The sequence below is a fragment of the Mesoplodon bidens genome (genome assembly GCF_964165515.1).
Source record: "Mesoplodon bidens genome assembly, chromosome: 1".
Classification (NCBI taxonomy): domain Eukaryota; kingdom Metazoa; phylum Chordata; class Mammalia; order Artiodactyla; family Ziphiidae; genus Mesoplodon; species Mesoplodon bidens.
In genome coordinates, this window is record NC_138176.1 from 47,486,629 (window position 1) to 47,506,231 (window position 19,603).

At 53.6% G+C, this 19,603-nt stretch overlaps 2 protein-coding genes across 4 annotated transcripts in view; one reads left to right on the forward strand and one right to left on the reverse strand.

The window, feature by feature from the left end:
• The window catches only part of RASSF4 (Ras association domain family member 4), a 36,556-nt gene that overhangs the window by 8,605 nt on the left and 8,348 nt on the right, over positions 1-19,603 (forward strand). For 2 of the 3 annotated variants that reach the window (XM_081240421.1, XM_081240419.1), the window contains exons 2-6: positions 1,859-1,952; positions 4,174-4,249; positions 15,513-15,643; positions 17,042-17,133; positions 17,839-17,996. In XM_081240421.1, the coding sequence (XP_081096547.1) occupies positions 1,891-1,952; positions 4,174-4,249; positions 15,513-15,643; positions 17,042-17,133; positions 17,839-17,996 (519 nt within the window). In that variant the 5' untranslated portion in view covers positions 1,859-1,890. Of the gene's footprint in view, positions 1-1,855; positions 1,953-4,173; positions 4,250-15,512; positions 15,644-17,041; positions 17,134-17,838; positions 17,997-19,603 lie in introns of all 3 variants that reach the window. The other variant, XM_081240420.1, reaches the window with a different exon arrangement.
• On the reverse strand, positions 10,053-11,404 carry DEPP1 (DEPP autophagy regulator 1). Its single transcript, XM_081233663.1, has 2 exons — positions 11,280-11,404; positions 10,053-10,738 (listed from the first exon to the last, which is right to left on the reverse strand). The coding sequence occupies exon 2, from the start codon at positions 10,709-10,711 to the stop codon at positions 10,085-10,087; it is 627 nt and encodes a 208-aa protein (XP_081089789.1). The 5' UTR covers positions 10,712-10,738; positions 11,280-11,404; the 3' UTR covers positions 10,053-10,084.

Genomic DNA, 19,603 nt, shown 5'->3' on the forward strand with positions numbered 1-19,603 from the left:
GAGAAACCCAGCCTTGGCCTGAGCTGAAGCCAGCTTCTGCATCGGAAGCATTTGAGGAAGGACCCAGAGAGGGAGCCTGGCAGATCACTTTTTCCACAGGGTATCTGAGGTGCTGAGGAACCGAAACCCTATTTTGAAATAGGCCAAGAAGAAGGCAGCTGGAAGTCCCCAGCTCTAGGCCCCCATGGTGCCAATGCCCTATGCCCTACAGAGATAGGGCTGGCTGCTGGCCACAGCTCGGGGCCTGCCCTCTCTGCAGGCCACAGTTTGCCTCACTGTAGACTCAGGCAGAGGGGAGGAATTTAGGGGATGATTCTGATGTCACTGGGAAGCCCACCTCTCTCAAACCATTCCCCTTCTCTACGCCAGCCGTGTGTCCCCTGCCTCCAGAATCAAATGCTCATTCAGGGCTGATGTGGCCACAAGAAGGCTGGCACATCTTGTTTGTGGGTGGATCAAGCCAGCAGGGAAGAGTGTGCTGGGCTAGTCAGAGTCAGCGCCCCTCTGCAGCGGGCTCTGCTCTGAGGTCACCGATACCACAGCAGTTGGACCTGACCTTGACCACCTCCTGCCCACCCCCAGTAGCACTGGCACACACACAGGTCAGGAAGACGCGATTGAGCCAGGTTTGTGTGAACAGATGTTGGGGTTTTTTGTGAAGGAGCCAAGCAGGCTCCATAGTGTGAAAGGCCCACAGTGTGCCCTGTCAGTGCCACCTCCCAGGGTAAGTAAACCCCTCAGATTCCTAGCTGCAACTTGGGAGAAGGTGGGTAGAGGCAGGGTCAAGGTTAGAGTAGGCATGTGTGTGTGAAGCTGTGGCTCAGTGCCCTACACATAGGGGGCCTTGATAAGAGAGTGCTCGGCCAGAATAATGCAGAAACAGAGAGAAGTAAGAATCTGTACGGAGGATGCCAACAGGATAGAGAAAGCTCTAGTGGATTTACCCTCTGTGAAAGAAACCCAGGAGGGCTTGGGAAGCTCCACAAACTTCTCCAGGTTGTGAATGAGAAGAGATAGAGACAGTTTCATGGGTGAGTCCACGAACAATCCTACAGGATAGAGTTTACTCCATTGTACAGATGAGAAAATGAAGGGTCTGGGGGTTTCAGTTACTGTCCGGTTTCAGTATAGAAAAGGGGCTAAGAGACCAGCATCTGGAGTCTAGATGCTTGTGTTCGGTGACTTTGCCATTTACTCCCTGGGAATCTTGGGCCAAGTACTTAACTTCTGTCCCTGTTTTCTCATCCGTGAAATGGTAAAAGGATGGTACTTACCTCATAATGGTGTTGTAAGGAATAAACAAGATAATTCTTAGAATATGCTCAACAGTCTCCAGCATGTAGTGAACATGGTACCGATTAGCCAGTCACTAGGAGAGCTGGTCCAGGTGTGTTGACTCCAAAGGCAGTGATGGGGGACCACCTCAGGCTCTGTGGAAACGGAGGAGAAAGGCCAGGGGTGACTTAGAGGTTTGAGGGAGCAATCAAGGTAGAAACCATCATTCAGGGTGTCCATCAAGAAAAAAAGCCTATAATCTGAAATATTGAGGAGATTGATCTGATTCCTGGGAATCATGAAGAGGTTTTGGGAAGGAGGCTGATAGGGCAGTTCTGACCTTGCCCTGCCAGGGCTGATACATGTCGGTGTGGGGTGCCATGAAGTCCTCTAGGTCTGGCCCTATACCTGGGGGCAGGGGTGGGGTGGGAGTGAGGTAGGGGTCGGGGCATGGGGACGTGAGAGGGTGGGGAGGTGGGAGGTGAGGCAGAAGCTCCAGCCTCTGCACCAAGGCTCCGGCGCCACACTGGCCATCACTTCCACCGGCTTAGGTGTCTGTGCACCCTCCTTTGTCTACCAGCAGGTAACTTCCGAGTCTGCAGACAACAGCAAAAGATGAAGGAAGATTGTCCACCCAGTTCTCACGTGCCCATCAGCGACAGCAAGTCCATTCTAAAGTAAGCCATTGTGAGCAAAGAGGGGTCTCCATGCCTGCCTTCCCCCCGTGGCCACTCCCCTGCCATGGGCAGCCTGTGGGTGGAGGAATTCTGGGCACTTTTTGTAGATACAATGATGTGCCTGCCCCAGGGACAGTGATGAGAGCACTTCCTTTTGAAGTGCTTTGGAGATCAAGGATCAAGGCATGAGTTTGACCCCCGCCTCCTTGGGCAGACAAAAGCAGGAAAGTGTGACAGTGCCTGCTTTGAATCTGCAGAGATGGCATTTAATTTATATAAAAACTAGAGCACTACTAACATCTTATTGCATTAAACAGTTCAGGAAAAAAAAAAAAAACCTCAAAACTAGTTTTGAGTTTTTATTAAAAAGGTATATTTTTCTCAGCTTATTTTTATTTATTTTATTTTGTTTATGATGAGACTCCTGGTCTCATCATAAAAAAAACTGCTTGGGATAATTTTCCAAGTTCATTGCTGAACTAAAGAAAAGGGTATTTTTTCATTTTATCTTGCTTTTCAAGTCCTGAGTCCAAGTATTTTCTAAATTTGGGTAGCTCCTATCTGCCACCCTGAAGACAAACCAAGCCTCCTTGAAATGGACTAGCTTTTGCTGAGGACCTGCCCGTTGGGGTCCTCCTACTAAAGACCCTGAGAAAACAGACAGTACTCCCACACCATCATTTTCCTTATTTAGATCTGATAATAAGAACAATGTAACAATATTAAATATCATTTTGAAAAAAGTCATAATAACAACCATACATGATTTAGATATGTTATACATGTACATATCCTAACAATTTTATATTCAGCGTTTGCACACTTATAAGCACAGTGAACATGCAGTATTGAATCCTGCATTGTTAATGCCATTCAGTTGTAAATGGGTTCCCTTGTCAGTTACCATCACCCCACATCACACAGGGCTGCACAACAGAGCACCAGAGCGTGTTTTTCTCATCCAGGCCCGGGGTTGCTCGAGTGTGGGTGAAAGCATTACCTGAGAGGTTCAAGAGCATCTCTGTCCAGTAGGGGAGCCACCAGCTACATGTGGCTGCTGAGCATGGGACCTGTGGCTGGAGAGATGTAGTGAATATAAAAGATGCTCCGGGGCTTCCCTGGTGGCGCAGTGGTTGGGAGTCCACCTGCCGGTGCAGGGGACGCGGGTTCGTGCCCCGGTCTGGGAGGATCCCACATGCCGCGGAGCGGCTGGGCCCGTGAGCCATGGCCGCTGGGCCTGCGCCTCCGGAGCCTGTGCTCCGCAATGGGAGAGGCCACAATAGTGAGAGGCGCGTGTACCGAAAAAAAAAAAAAAAAAAAGATGCTCCAGCTAGCGAACGTTTCTTACAAAATAAAATAATGAGCAGAATCTCATTAATAATTTTTACATAGATTTCACGTTGACATGATAATATTTTAGATACACTGGATTCAATAAAATGTGTTATTAAAACTAATTTCCCCTGTTTTATTTTCCTTGGTAATATTGCTACTAGAAGATTTAAAATGATGTGTGTAGCTTGCATTGCATGTCTATTGGACTGCACTGCCCTGCAGAGCCCAGCTTGGGTACAGGGAGCTGTCCTCATTTTCTCTCTGCCACACCTCAGCCAAGGCACAAGCTGTGGCTTTCCCTTTATTCTGGGGAGACAGCATTTGGACAGAGTAGCCATCCTAGGGCCTTCAGGATCTTACTCTCAGGGGCTGTCACCTTCATCCCTTGATCACATGTCCAGGAAGTCAGGATGGGGAAGAGGCACCCTGGTGGTACCTTCATAGCAGCCACCCCAGACCCTTGTAGGAAGAAATATGGGGAGAAAAAGCAAGCCTTTAAAATGCCAATTATCCAAGCCCAAGTGACTTATTCTGAGAAGGTGACTCAGAAGTCAGGTACAGGGAGATTGTCAGAAACTCTTATCTATAATAGTGAAATTGTGCAAACACCCTAGAAGTACAACAGGGTGGGCCCCTCTGTGAGTTTTGCTTCCTTCTCAGCCCCACCCCGGGCTTTCCAGGAGCGCTGATCTGCGAAACTCCTTAGAAGACCAAAGGGTGTGTGTCTGATGGCAAAGTCTAGTCTCTCAATGGATTATATGTTGTTGGCAAAACGTGTACATTATGCCCATTTTACAAATGAGGAAACTGAGCCCAGCGAAGCCAAATGCCTTATCCAAGGCCCCACCACATTCCAAGAGCACATGTGTGTCTTTACCTTTTTTAGGTCGGAGCTCTTAAGCCTGCTGAAAACCTACAACTGCTACCATGAGGGCAGAAGCTTTCAGCTGAGACACAGAGAGGTAAGGCCCATTTCTCTTCTTTTTCATAGGGTCACCATTTATCCTGGCTTTCCAAAAATAGTGCTGCTTTATACCTGTTATCAAGGGTAATTCTTAAGACCATTTCCTTCACTCTGAGTGTCCAGTTTGGATAATAAATTGTAAGGTCACCCATCCCCTGAGTTGGGGACCAGGTTATCTCCTTTGAGATCCCTGCAAGGGGTACTGAGGGTCGGACCATCCCCGTGAGAATGCAGAGCCAGTGGAAATCCCCTTGTGGGCCTTCTCCTTCCACCTGGAACTTTTGTCTTCGTGAAGGCCAGGACATTGGCGTCTGAAATCCTTGAGACCACACAGTCCAGCGCTTCCTCTGCTCATCCCAGCACAGATGAGGAACTCAGCACAAGGCCCTGGCTTGCCCAAGTTCACGGGGCAACACAGGAGTGAAAGCAGAGTCTCTGTGCTTGTCCACCAAGAGGAAAGGCTTGCGATAGAGGAGAGCTCCCCAGAAGATGCTTACAGGGCCAGGAAGGTCCGCACATGAAAGGCAGGGTGGGCGTGGGAAGTAGAGGACACTGGAGAACACGGGTCAGATCAAACCCAGGGCAGCTGTGGAGGGATGTGGGCTTGGTACACCCAGACCCTTCCTGATTTTTCAAAGGAAGCTAGATATCTGGAATTTCATGTGGAATTCCCAAACCTCGAAGCACTGTGTGGCCTAAACAAAACAAGCCAAATACAAGCACGTGGGCACCAGCCGGACTCCAGGGAGTGGCCAGCAAGGCCCAGGCTCTGGGAGCTGCTCACCAGGCAGATCAAGTGAAGGCCTGGTCTTGCCACCCACCATCCAGAACTTCCAGATCTTTCACATGGGAACCCTGGTCGGGATATTGGGGCATTTGAAAAGCCAAAATGGGGTGTCTTATCGTGATCATGATTAGGCTTTATTTTGGGAGGTTTCCACAGTCGAGATTGGGTTGACTCTTGGATTTTCTCTAGCCCATCGGTGTCTGGCAAGGGCCAGTGGCCTCTGAGTTCCCCTTCTGTTGTTGAACATGGGAACAGACAGTTCAAGCCCCGGCAACCCACAGAGACCTCATGCAGGTGGAAACCGCTCTGCTCACTAATCTCGCTTCCACTAGTTCTTCAAACAACCACACATCCCCTTCTGTAATTACTAGAACAGAGGGTGAGCCCCGAGGTTCAGGCAGCTCTGGGCAGCAGGGAGATCGCCAGTCAGTGTCAGGGAGATGACCTCCATCAGCCAGGCCAGGCCAGTGTCACACAGTTCAGGAGCCTGGACGGGAGGGAGGCTGCTAGCTCCTGGCTCAGGCCGTGCTAGGCTGCCTGTGACAACCTGGAAAGATACAGACCTCACACTCTGCCTCCCCTTGACCCACCCACCCTGTGTGGGGCCTTGGGACCAGCGCTGACAACTTGTTCCCCACCCCTCAGAATTTCTGCATGCTTCTTTTCTCGAGCTGCTCTGCAGAGCAGCCTCTGACACCTGTCTCAGCAGCCCTCCCTGGCCCAGCTCCTTATTGCTGCCCGCAGGGCTCTGATCTTAGCATCCTACTATCTCTGCTTTCACTGTCTCTTTTCTTACTTGAGTGATAAGCCCCTAGACCTGGGCCAAGTGCCCTACTACTCCTGCATCCCCTCGGCTAGGCATGGTGTGGTACCTGTGCATAGGTGTTAGATAACTAACCAGCAGATGCAGGCCTGGAGCAAGTTGGGATGAGTCCTGAGCCCCAGCGTGCTGGGCAGTTTTGATCTGCACTGCTAAGTGAGGAGTTGGGCTCACTTCAGTTCTTGTGCTGAAGGCATGGGGTGGGGTCTTCTGACTGGACCCTGTTCCTCAGCTCTGGGCCATCCAGGGATTGCTCTAAGATCATGATGGTTCTCAACGTGGTCCCCACACCAGCAGCTTCCGCATCACCGGAGAACTGGTTAGAACTGCAAATTCTTATCACCCTCCTTCCCGCAGGCCTGCTGAATCAGAAACTCTTCACCGTCCCAGCTGTGTTTTGATAAGTCCTCCCGGGGATTCCGATGAAGGCCAAGTCTGAGAACAGCTAGTCTAAGAGCTTGATCTTGGCACTTGGGATTCCCCAAAACAATCCCCTCTGTAGGAACAGCTGCGTGGGGAGAGGGACTGGGAAGCCCCAGACCCGTTTGTGTGATGGGACCGTCCACATGGAGGAGTACAGGACCCTGCAGTGGGGAAGAGGTGCTCCTGCTGGCCCCAAAGGCAGGAACTTAACATCCCACAGGCAGGGATTTTCATATTTCTAACCCTAAAGAAGGTGTGAGGGTCTGACCTGATCTCATTGGAGCCAGAAAGTACCTTTCAGGAACCTTCTGCAGCCTTAACAGCCAAGGTGTGCTGGCCTGAGGGAGTGTGTGTCTTTGGGAGGTGACCGCCACCATAGAGACAGGCTACCGGCTTGGGAGTCGGGAGTTCTAATGTTGAAATGCGTGACTGGGTCCTGGGACACCACGTCTCTGGGTGACTCACCCACCACCCAGCGTCCGGGACTCTGCAGGTCCTCAGGTTGCTGACCTGGGACCTTCTGGGCCTCAGAGACTGATAGTTCCTAGAACTTGCTGCTGGGCCACCTGAGACTGGGCTCTCCCGGCACTGCAGATGCTGAGGGCAGGGCAGACAAGAGGAGCTTTGCCTCTATTGTATTTATTGTAGTACAAGAGCTTTGTGAGGGAGGAGTGACCATTTTCCAAACAAAGAAACTGAGGGTCTTAGAGTCTCTGGCCCAAGATGACCCTGAAGGAAGTCAAAGACTCTGGCGTGGCTCCAAGGCCTGAGCAGAGAAGTGTATAATACAGCGATACCATCGCCAGCATTAAGCTCTGGAGGTCTGTGGAGGTCTTGATTGAGTATGACTCACCAGGCCTCAGGGACTCGGAAAGCAGTTCGTCACCCCTGCCCCCCAAGCTAAGCATGGGGAGCTCAGCCTCGGGTATGCCCTCCTAGCGCCGCAAGGGGCTCTGTAAGAAACCCCCCACCCAACTTGTTGTCTCTGGGCCTGCCCCGGAGCAGCCTCAGCCTGGCTGCTACAGTTTGGGGCAGTTTCTTGTCCACTGTCTCGTCTGGGGCCCGCAGAACTCAGAGAGTTGAAATGTGTCACTGGCAGGGGCCACACCCTGGGGCAGGCATTTCCCTGTGAACTTTCCCCCAGCTTCTACAGAACTAGGAACAAAGGATTCCCCGCTCAGGAGGCCGAAGCACTAGCTTCCTTCATTGTAAACCTTGCCTTTGGGATCATTTTGCTTGTTTTACAATGAAAAGCGTGATCAACTGGGAGCAATTGTGCCTTTTGAAGAGAGCAAAGCATTTTAACCAGGCTGGTTGGTGCCTCTAGAGAATAATGGACCACCCCGGAAATGCCAGTGGGCAAATATATCGCTGCTGACTGTGTGAGCTGGAGGCCGTAGGGCCCTGATGTCCTGGTGTGTGGTGTGTGGCCCCCGCCAAAGCCAGCCTCCCACCCCGCCCCGCGCTCAGCTCTGAGTAGGCTCAAAGCTCCCCCTGGTGGCTTGAGCGCACACTACACCCAGTGTAGGACCTCAGCCCCTGGCCCCCTGCACTAGTGCAAGAAAGGGAAGGACCTTCCCTCCGCCAGGGGTCCCCTTCCCTCTTATAATGATCCCCCTTCTTCTAAGGCCTGAAGGCAGGAATGACAGGGTTGACAGACAGACCACCGGTCCCTGGTGAGTGCTAGGCCCGTGGATGTATTCCCTGGGGGTTCCTGAGTGCTTTCCAGTGTGTCTCTCCAGGCGGGAGGGGCATTTGTGTCCCTTCCCTGTCTCAGTGGTGGGTGGGAGGAGAATGAGACTGCTCCATAGCGCCCCACCACAAGGACTTTCTGTTCGGCTGTTCTGTCCTCAGGAGCTTGGGACACTGCCAGAAGCCCCTTCTCCCAGCCCTTTATTCATCTGTTTGTTTTGTTTTGTTTTGTTTTGGCACCTTCTGAAGGTGTCATTAGCTTCTTTTACGTCGGGGATATTAGCAGAGGATCCCAGAGCCCAGGAATCTCCTTGGCCCTATCTGATCTCCCCAGATGCAGCAGTGTGATTTCTGAGCTTGGGGGGATTAGCCAGCGTCATCCTAGTTTCACACCGCTTTGCTATGAGGCTGGCCCAGTAAGCCTGACCAGTCCAGTCACCAGCCAGGCACCCACTCAGCAGGTCAGCCCTCCTCAGCACCTCCTTAGGACATTCTGGCCAAAGCCTGCCCCACACATATTTGCTGGAGAAAGTCAGGGACCCAGAGGTTTGAGTCAACCAGAGACACAGCGGTTGTGACAGTTGGAAAATTTGTATACAGTGCTTATAACTCCATCTCCAAGTTTATTTGTACCGTTTCCCCAACCACTGTAGGGTATGAAGGACAGGCGTTGCTGTCCCCATTTTACAGATCAGGAAACTAAGTAAACTGCTTGTCTGAAACTTTTTCTTTTAAATTCATGGTTTACATTTTGCCTCCCCACAAAACACACATAAAAGAGGACAGATAAATATTGTAAATGTCCAAAGCAATTTTTAAAATATTTTAAAGAAAGAAAGAAAGAAAGAAAGAAAAAAAGGGGGGAAGGGAGGGATGGAGGGAGGGAAGGGGAGAGAGAAAAGGAAGGCAAAGTAGTTTGCTAGTCCATAGGGCAAGGAGGTGGAGGAAACTGAACCTGGCCATGAGCTTGCCCGTGGCCCCAGCTCCATCCTCCTCCTCTCCTCTGTCCCTCCCACGCTGACCAGGGCAGCCAGCTCTGGCTTGGCCCAAGAGAACAGGGCAATGGGTCTTAAGCCTGTCTCTTTTGAGTTCTCTGATGCCTCACCTGTCTCCCTGAGGAAAGCCCCCTCCCCTATCCCTCACCTTCACCTCCTTGCTTGCCAGGTGCCCCTGGCAACTGGGATTTGCCAGGATGTAGGGACCCAGGGCTGTGGGGGACCCATGGACATGTGGAGTGAGGCCTTGGCCCCTGAACTTGCCCAAGAGCAGGGCACCTGGACAACACCCTGCGCTTTGCCCCACGGGTAAGTGGCCCCTGGGTGGAGGCAGGTAAGGGTGGGGATGGTGGGGTGGGGGACAGGGCCACCTGGTCCAGTCGTTTGGTGCCCTGCAGGCTGAGCTGGTGCAGGTTCTGTCTTGGCCGTCAGCGTGGGGAAAACACTCCCCACGACACAACAGGACCTGTGATGTGGAGCCACTGAGGTACCCGCGGGTGGCCCAGTAACAAGACCCCCGAAACACAGCAGGTGCATTTGCTGAGACCCCCCGTTTGCTCATGGGCCTCTTGGGGGGAGCAGGGCTGTGGGGAGCCATGGGGCTGACTTGCGAGTGCCCAGGGCCTGGCTCTCAAACCACCGGGGCTGAGGCCTTTGCTCCTCCTCTCCCGCCACCTACTCATTTCCCCACCTGTGAGGTAGCCACGTAAACAACAGCTACTCCATGTGTGGGCTTGTAACGTGCGCCCCAGGATGTGTGTGCGTTTTAGCCCATTTACTCATCAGCACAACCTAGGAGGCAGGTCCCGTTAATTACCCCCATTTTACCCGTGAGAAAACCAAGGAAGAGATGTTAAAATAACTTGCCCAAGGTGATCAGCCAGTTAGGAGCAGTGCAGATGGGATGCGTTATCGATTGCCACATCATGTGAGATAGACTCTTATTCGGAGAGGGGTCTCACTATGAGTTGCCAAAGCAGGGAGCCTCTCTGTAGAGGCTCTGTTCCCTCCCAGAGACCTGCCAGGGGCGGTGCCCACCTGCGGTGGGGGGAGGGAGAGGGTGGAGAGGTGACGCAGACCTGTATGTTATCTGCAGAAGTCTTTATTGGGGAGGGGTCAGAGTTCATGGATCACGGGGAGGTGCAAATAGAGAGTTCTAAGGACGCTGCTGGGACGGGGGCTTGTTGGGGAAACTGCATCCTGGCGAAGTTGCCCAGAAGCCTGGGAGCACTGGTGCCAGTCCCTCTGCAGTCTCAGCAGAGAGTGCCCTGGAGCCCTGACATCACTCAGCCTCCCTCTGGGACCCCCCCGGGCCTTGCCACTGTCCGTCTGTCTGCATGAAGCCCAGGGGTCAGCAGAGGATCCAGTCCTCCTTGGCATGTCCCTCCCACTTGGCCGATTTTCCTGAGACTCCCCAAAGAGCCAGTCCAGGGGGTCCACAGTGCTGGCCCCAGGCAGTGTGGGCTGCTGGCCACTGAAGCGGGTGGTGATGTCCTGTAGGGACCCAGTGGTGCAGCTCTTCTCACGGGAACGGGCTGGCCGGTGGGGTCTACTGGGTCGGACCCTCCCTGCAGACTCATCCGGCACTGAGGTGGGCTGCGCCAGCTGACAGATGGACTTCACGTAGTCATCCAGGCTAGGGGAGGCGGGGGGGTCCTCTCCAGGCCCACCGGGCAGCATCTCCTCCAAGGTCTCCCGAATTGTGGGCAGGTGGGCCACAGAAAGCAAAAGCCGGGACCTCATGGCTGCCGGCCACAAGGAAGTAGCAACCTGTTGGTTGACAGAGGACTGGGGTGAGGGACTAATGTGCCATCCTGACACCCTTCCTGTGTCCCCTCCCCACCTGAGGCTGCCTGGGTGAATCACATGTCTGAGAGCAGTTTAAAGTCTGCAGATCCAAGACCAGGCTCGAACTCCTGGGCTCTTCCTGCTAACATTACTTAAGATTCTATCATTACTGTTGTTCAAGAACCTGTACAAATCAGAGAACCCAGCCTCACGGACTGGAGTCAGAGGAAACCTGGGTTTAAAACCAAACTTAGCAGTTCCTGACCCGGAGTCCTTTGGCAAAGTCACCTCTCCAAGCTTCCACTTACTCATCCATAAAATGGGGTTAAAAATACACCTCTCAGGGGTGTTGGGAAAAACTTATGGAATGACACCTCATGGGAAATTCCATTATGAATATAAAGCCCTCCGCAGCTGTTGTTACAGCAGTTAGCTGCATCCTGGTCTCTAACCCGCAGTGAGGCTGTGCACGTCCCAGGCTGAGAACTGCTTCAAAGATACCCAACACCTTTTTGTCTCTTACCTGTAGCTGAGGAGGTCTGGGGGTAGCAGGGGAGCTGGATGAGCAAGGAAGTCCACAGAAAGCCCCCAGGAAGCTCAAGGCAGAGGGATCAGGGTCCAGCAGTTGGAGCCCTGTGTCTGGCGTCAGATTGCTGGGAGGAGGACGACAAGGAAGATGTGCTACGGCCTCTGTATGATGTGCCACCGTCCAGAGTGGAATCCTCCCTGAGCTATCTGGTGAACCTCGGGGCCTGGCAGCTGCTTTTATACCTTTCCACCAGCAATCAGTTACTGTCACACAGGCCAAAAATAGCAGTTCTCAGGAAGGCTGTCAGAGGAAAACAGCTTGGCGGGCGGGGCCTGGCCCAGCTGCCAGCTTGGAGCAAGCATTTGCGCCTGTGGGACGTTCTGGGAATGTTTACCCTGCAAGGCAGGGGTGGGGTGGCCACTGGGAGAGGCAGGGGGCTCCACTGGGCTCCCACAAGCAGCCCTAGGATCTGCCACCTCCGCCTAGAAGTGTCCCCACTACACCTTAACACTAGTACCCTGCAACCCCAGGACACTCTGGTCCGGTGCTAGTTCTTGCAGAGCTTTGGGTCTGCACCTGTGAGGGACCTTGCCAGACACAGCGATGCAGGGCTCAGCCTGGAGGCGGCTAAGGCCAGGCTCCATGGGCCTGCTGGGAGTTGGGATGTGCCCACCTTCTTCTGGAACCAGGGGCAGTCTGCAGGGTCCTGGTCTTGCTGCTTCCCAGATGTGGTGCTTTCAAATGATAACTGGTTTGTTTCTTTGTTCCCCAGGTATCTAATTAGTACTCCTGTGCACCAGTGACTGTTCTAGGTACAGAGGACGTAAGCAGTGAACAAATCATTGCGTCCTAGAGCTTAGCTGTTAGTGAGGGAAAGAATTAAGTACTCAGTGGATGGGTGCTGTGATGCTGGGTACTGATTACAGCTGCAAAGAAAAGGCCAGCTGCGCTGTGGTCAAGGGGTCAGGAGGGTCCTCTGTAAGAGGGGACATTTGAGCAGAGAGCTGAACAAACGAGGGTCATGCGTTCCCAGTGGAGGGGCAGCATGTGCAAAGCCACTGTGGCAAGAGTCTGCTGGGCAGGGGACAGCCAGGGGCCCATATGACTGGCCCAGGTGGGGAGAAGTCAGTGGGTTTGGCATGGACACTGGGTTTTCCTCTGAAGGGGATGGACAGACCCTGCATGATTTGAACAAGGGTGCACGAGTCTGGCTTCTGCTTTGAAGGATTGACTTTGCCACTGTGCGTGGGCTAAAGGGCAGCTAACAGGGAGACTGAGGAACACCTGGCCAGCATTGGGAGGCCACTGCTAGTGTTCAGGGGTAAGTGTGTCAGCACGGGAGGCAGCTGAGGGAGAGGCAAGTGACCCTGGGAAAGCCCTTATAGAGAGCCAGCACCATGCCCTTCTCAGACAGACCTCACATCATCCACTTAGCCGTGGGCCCACCTGGAAGGTACCTGTCTTGTTCCCACAGGCAGGGGATGGAAAGCAAGTTACTGAGACAGAAGCTCAGGTCCGAAGTCTAATTGTTGGACAGACCCTAGATGCCGAGGCAAGCGGGAGGAGCTGGCAGTCCCAAGTTCATGCATTCTGGCTAGAGTATTTCTCATGGGCCAAGGCATGCGGCCAACCCGTGATCAGGATTTCAGTTAAACACACCAAGTCCCACCTCGATGGCTCTTCCATCTGGATGCTTCTGTAGAGCCTTTGTCTGTTTCTCTGGCTCTCTTTGAATTCATTAGCAATTAGCAAATAAGCCAATAGGCTGAACTGAGGAGGGAGGTGTTGACTGGAATAGAATTAGGGGGCCCAGGTTGATTTCCCAACTTGTAGAAAGTCCAGGCCCCGGGACCTGTGTTCTCGTCCTGTTACTTCCCCACCTGCGTGGTGAGGGCTGCCCTGGAGGTCCCTCTTCTCTACTTTGGGCTTCTCTGATTTGATCAGAGAAAGCTGCAGGCTGACAGGGCCTCCCCTCCATTCTGATGGGGCCAGGCTGGGGGGCAGTAGAGCCGTGGTAGGGGGCTCAGGTTGGGCGCACCCATGCCGCTTGTGCAGGGACACCAGGCCTGAGTCACGTCAGGCCAGCTGGTCCCCAGCATAGCTTAACCCTGACCTTAGAGGCAGCAGCTCTGCCTCAGCCCCTCGCTTCCCCAGAGCAAGTCCCCCTGCCTCCTTCTTCATGGCAAGGTCCCCGGAGCCTTCATACAGCACCTTTGGAGGTCTGGCCTCAGTATGTCCAGCCTTGCTGCCCCTGCCCCAGCGGTGCCCCCAGGGCATCAAAGGGTCTGGGGCTGTGTCTGCTTCATCTGCTCCACCCAGAGTCCATCATGGGGCTGGTGTCCATGAATAAACATGTCCATGAATGAACACACCGAGATGTGTTCCTGGTGGGGCAGAGGCTGTCTCCAGCGACCTGTCAACATCTGACGGAGGCATCTGAAGCTAAGTCTGAAAACAAAGACCTGAACCCCACTTTGGGTTTTCTTACTATCCCCACGGGACTTTTAACTGCAGTGGATCAATCTAGTCTTTCCTTTACAGTTACATATCTGTTACATATTACATACATACAGTTACATATCTTTAGGTACATATCTGTGCCTGTGTAGCATCAGTGGTTATCAAAAACAGCTCTGGGTTTTTGTTGTTGTTTGTTTTCTTTTTTAGCAAATAGTGCAAGGCCATTCCAGAAAGTTATGTGTTTTTTTGTTTGTTTGTTTTTGTGGGTTTTTTTTTGGTTTTTTGTGGGGTTTTTTTGCAGTACGCGGGCCTGTCACTGTTGTGGCCTCTCCCGTTGCGGAGCATAGGCTCCGGACGCCCAGGCTCAGCGGCCATGGCTCACGGGCCCAGCCGCTCCGCGGCATGTGGGATCTTCCCGGACCAGGGCACGAACCCGCGTCCCCTGCATTGGCAGGCGGATTCTCAACCACTGCGCCACCAGGGAAGCCCTATGTGTATTTTTGATAAACTTGAACAGAGGAGAAATGTTTTCTCCGTGTATGGCAGGGTGTTTTAAACTGTTACTAACTAACCATGAAATCGACACGGCAGGACACCTCTGTAAGCACTGCCAGGGATATGACATTTTCCACAAGGTCCCTCTTCTCACGGGGCTTTTGATGTCAGCAAGGAGAAAGAAATGGCATTTGTGAATCTAAAATGGTGCTTGAGATGGCTTTGGGAGAATGACGATTTAAGTTCATTGCCAAAAGACCAGTATCAAAGCAGATTAGGAGCACATAGCTGGGAAGACCTAGACTCCGTGGAAGCGTGAAGCTGAGAAGGCTTCTGGCAGGTGCTCTGAGGGTGCAGACAAAGCAGCCTGGCCAGGCACACGTGTGGGAGTGATGAGGCTGGACACAGGGAGCCTGGATGTGGTAGCGCTTACACAGGAGCCGGAAATAGGTCAGAGGGGCAGAATCAAGGACCTGAGGGGAGCAAGTGGGAGCTGAGGGTGCCTCTGGAGGACTTTGTCGATTAGGACCTCAGGGTTGGTGGCAGGGGAGTGGCCATGCTATCTTGCAGACCTTGGGAAACGAAGGCTGGTCGGGGACATGGGCTGGGAGCTGTTGGAGATATTCCGAGCGTGTGTGCCAGTGGTGGGATGTGGGACTGTCCATATCCCAGGTGGTGAGGAAAGCAAGACTGGCCCTCAGGAAAGAAGGCAGCTTGGTAATCTGGGGGTGGGTTCAGGCCACTAATGGGAACAGTGTGGGGACTGTCCTAGTCCACCTCTGCTCTCGTCGGCATGGGATCCAGTGCCCTCGGCACATGCCCAGTAGGGCCAGCTGACCGTGGGTCCCCTGCCCAGGTGCAGCAGTGGGTGGAGAGGTGCCCTGTGTTGCACTGGTGTCTGCACAGCCGTGCTTCCCTGGAACGTGTTTCCTTGCCGCTCTGTGGACATGCCTGCCATACAGCGGCCGCGTTCCTGTGGGACACCTGACTCAGCCGCCCTGTCCCAGACCCTGCGCCCAGGCGGTGGAAGGGCACGCCTCAGGCTTCCTCTCGGCCCCGGGCCGCGTGCCTTGGAGCACATAGAAGCTCGTGGGCCTTCCCTCAAAGGAGGACAGGATGCCAGAGAGGAGAGGGCGTGTCTGGGGAGGCCTGAGTGCACGGTGAGTCCCGTGGGCAGGGGCTTAGTCCTGAGGGCGGGTGGGGAGGGTGGGCCGTGACCCCTGAGCGCGGCTGCTCTGGGGGAAGAGGCTGACCCGTGTGGCTCCCCTACAGGAAGAAGGGGCTCTGATCATCGAGGGGCTCCTCAACATCTCCTGGGGACTGAGGCGGCCCATCCGGCTCCAGATACAGGATGACAGGGAGCGCGTGCATCTCTCCCCTGCCTCCTGGGCACCAGGACGCCCGTGAGTGCCAGGCTGGGTGGGGCGGGGCCAGGTGGTCTCCGTGACACCCGTTCAACCCGAAAGTATCGTTTGGGGTGTCGGGGGCGGGGGAAGTTGCTCTCAGCCTAGCCCCATTCCCATTTGGGGCAGGAGCATGACAGGATAACCCAACCTCATCCCTGTCACCCCGTGATGGCCTCAGCCCATGACCTCACCTGCCAACCTGCAGCCTCACCCCCAGGTGGTCCTTCTCCATGACAACCAAGTCACCTCCCTCTTGGAGAACGTTCCAGGCTCCCCTCACCTCTGGCTGTGCTTCTCAAACTTTCCTTGTCTGTGAGAGAGAGAGGGCTCTAGGTGGGGGGCTTCCAACACCCTCTGCAAGCTAAGCATCTCAGCATCTCCTGTTCTATGTTAAAAACGCACACAACTTTAGCCTCCTACTGCTCTGCTTTTATTCCAATATCAAAATTTATTTTTATAAATTTATCAGAATTGAATATCAGATTTATTTAACTATCCGAAGAATGTTTCGATCAGGATGAAATGGCTTTCTACCTGCCTTATCGTTTTAGTGGACGTTTGCCTCTTCCCACCACACCCCATAGATAGGCAGTTTGCTGCTGTGTTTTGCTTGCTTCTGCATGTAATAAATCCTTCTAAGAGTCAGAAATTCAAAACATTTTCCCTTTCAGAAATTTAAGTAAAGTTGCTTCTCTGAGAGCCCTTAACACATTGACGCCCCTGGGGCGTCCCCATGTATCCCTGGTCACTCATAGCAAATTTTGAGCCGCACAGACTTAGAGCTTAGAGTTTGGATGGGCTCCTTAGAAAGGAGGGTAAAAGTGGTCACACGAGCAGTCTCAGACAAGGGCCCTCAGAGGCCTCTGAGCATTGGGTTGGATGCTCTGTCTACTCCTTGCAGGCTCCTCCTTAGCGTGTAGCTACTTCCCATCACGCCCATTCCCTCTCCAGCCCACCACCAGCTACCCTGGCTTGGAGACCACCCTGCTCAGAGGCCTGGAGGTTGGCCCCCTCGAGTTTGCTGCTGCCCGACCCCCGCAGGCCTGAGGGCAGCCCAGAGAGCCCCCTCGGCATGTGGCCGCAGATGCCAGCTGCCTCAGCCCAGCACCCAGCAGCACGTGGGCACTGTGTGTGTCCCTGTGTCCATGCAACGGCGCCCAGCACAGGACACCGGGTCTTCAGGACAGACTCCCTCTCCTTCCAGCAGACACTGGGGCGATCCTTTGCTTTTCTTTTAATCTTTTACGTTGACTTAATATGAAATCCTGGCCTCAGCTCTGCCTGCCCTGATTCTTGCCTGTGTCCTGTCCACAAAGGCAGCCAGCCCCTTCTCTTTGACCTGAGCTACCTTTCTCTGCCTGCAGCCCACTGAGCACCACGATTGTCTCTTTTCAGAAAGGAGCCACCTCTTCAGGATGGCAGAGTCACTGCCCAGGAACCAAGCGCTCAGGCCGGACCCAGGGAGGAGAGTTCCAGAGACAGCTCAGGTTAGTGGGGCCTTGAGCTGCCCAGGACCCTGTCCTGCTCATCTGGGGTGGGAAGGAAGCGAGGGGTTGGCTCACGACCACCGTCTCTGAATATCAGCTTTGTGGAGTAGCAAAGAATGGCTTGTTTCCCTTCAGCAGCAGCCCCTGCTACATCCCTTCTCCACGCGGGAGAGGCTTTCTTACCGACTCCTCATCTAGGGAAAAGGAATCAGAGGCTTGCACAGGTGATGTACTTTGCCTGAGTCCCTGCAACATGCATCCTTATAGAAAGGAGAGAACATCAGCAGAGGGTGCGGCTGCCTCCTGGCCTTGCAGGCACCTGGGACCTCTTCCCCACATGCCAGGATCCATACCTGTGTGTCTGTCCTCTTTGTGCTCTCCCCTTGCACTTAGTGAAGGGCTTGTCCCAGAGGACAGGGCTGGGGCTGTCCTATTCTGGGTCCCTGGAGACGGAGGCCCAGAGGCTTATGGCCATGTGGCATGGTGACACAGGTTATCCTGTCTGGGGGTCACCTTTCCCGTCTGCAAAGTGGGCATCACCCAGGCTGGACCCCAGCCTCCGTCACAGGGACAGCGGTCACATTGCCGTCTACTGCAGCCCAGTGCTACAGGGAGCCACGCTCCACACTCGGGACCACCACGGGAGCAGTCCTGTCACCACCGCCCTCACCCCAGCCTGACCCCCTCATCCACTTCTCACCACAGAGCCCATGGAGGAGGACGAGGAGACCCCACAGCTTATGCGGACCAAGAGCGATGCAGCCTGTGTGATCCAGAGGCGGCCCAGGTGCCGCACCCCCGGTGAGGCCCAGAGGATCCGGCGACATCGGTTCTCTATCAACGGGCACTTTTACAACCACAAGGTGATGTCCCAGCCTGGCCTCTCCCCCGGGCCCTGAAGCTGAGGCCACAGGGAACAGCCCCAAGCATGGGTGTAACCACTGGGCCTTCTGTAGGCCGGGCTCCATGGTGGTCATGCCAGAATTCACCTTCACCATAGCCCTGTGTGCAGATGTGGTCATGCCCCTGTCCTGATGGAGAAACGGGTTCAGGAGGAGAACTGTCTCGCCCAAAGTCACATCAAAATATCATTCCACTTCATGGCCTCAAAGCCTGTATTTTTCCATCACACACTCACTCTCAATTCATTCTCAAAAGTTGCATGGATATTTGGAAAGTGATGCCAAATTCACTTTTTTTTTTTTTTCGGTACATGGGCCTCTCACTGCCGCGGCCTCTCCCGCTGCGGAGCACAGCCTCCGGACATGCAGGCTCAGCGGCCATGGCTCACGGGCCCAGCCGCTCCGCGGCATGCGGGATCCTCCCGGACCAGGGCACGAACCCGTGTCCCCTGCATCGGCAGGCGGACTCTCAACCACTGCGCCACCAGGGAAGCCCCAAATTCACTTTTAATAAGGTGATTTTCTATGAGGTTTCCACCCAAGCTCAGTTCATATGGGAACGTCCTGTCCCCTACTGTCATTTTCACTTGGTAGATTAAGGCAACTAGGCTGAGGTGTGCCCAGGAGCACGTGTATCTGTGTCCCAGAGAACCCACACTGCTCCTGATTCCCAGCACTTAGCCTTTTGTCCAAGTATTGTACTGACCTCAGGAAAAAGAGCTCCTTCCCCAGATGACATCATTTCGTAAACAAACCAAACTGTAAAAGGAGAAGTTGATTGTTACTATAAAAGGCAGGAGGGGCAGTTTGGGTGAGGCCCTAGATGGGGAGTGTCCTGGTAACACAGCCACATCCTGCAGCACTGGGAAATTGGAAGCCAAGGTTTTTAGGTTAAGCAGCTGCGCAGCTGCCTTCTTGATAGGTGATGACTCATGGGAGGGGAAGGGGAGCCTGGGCAAAGGGAGGTCTCAGGGTCAGATCTGAAGAACAGTCCCCCAGGTGAGGTCTGCTGGGAGCCATTCAAGCCATTCTTGGGGTGCCCTGCACTTCGGGATGAAGAATTCAGCAAGGCAGGCTGAAAGGACCCTGCTTCACCATCAGGACCTCCCTCCACTCCCTGCTAGGTTTGCAGCCAGTGTTAATGAGGGACAATAGGTTATCTTGACTAAATCCAGGAAAACCCAGGACTATTTGAGAGTAGTTTCCTGAGAGAGGGAGGGGGAGGCAGGGCTGAAGTTAAACAGAGATTAAGAATGTCTAGATTAGCCAAAGAACCCACCATCTGACTTGGGTATTCTGTAAATCTTGTTCCAAAGGGGTTTTGTCCTTAAAGTGTTAAGTACCATTTGCTAGTATTTGAATATATATTGATATGCTATTTTAAGGGATTACTCAAAAATTTAGAAAGACTATTTGCACGGGTTTAGGCTCTTTCTAGTTCTACATTCCTAAAAAGGAGCTTTTTGCTCCATGACTCAAGGTACCAAAGAGCGGGGTTTATCTTCAGTACATTCACCTCTACTCTAAAGGAGTCATCTCCAAGAGGTGTGTTGGGCACATTAAACCTT

Excerpts from the sequence above, each read along its gene's own strand:
- DEPP1 (XM_081233663.1), bottom strand. The coding sequence starts at position 10,711 with ATGAGGTCCCGGCTTTTGCTTTCTGTGGCCCACCTGCCCACAATTCGG.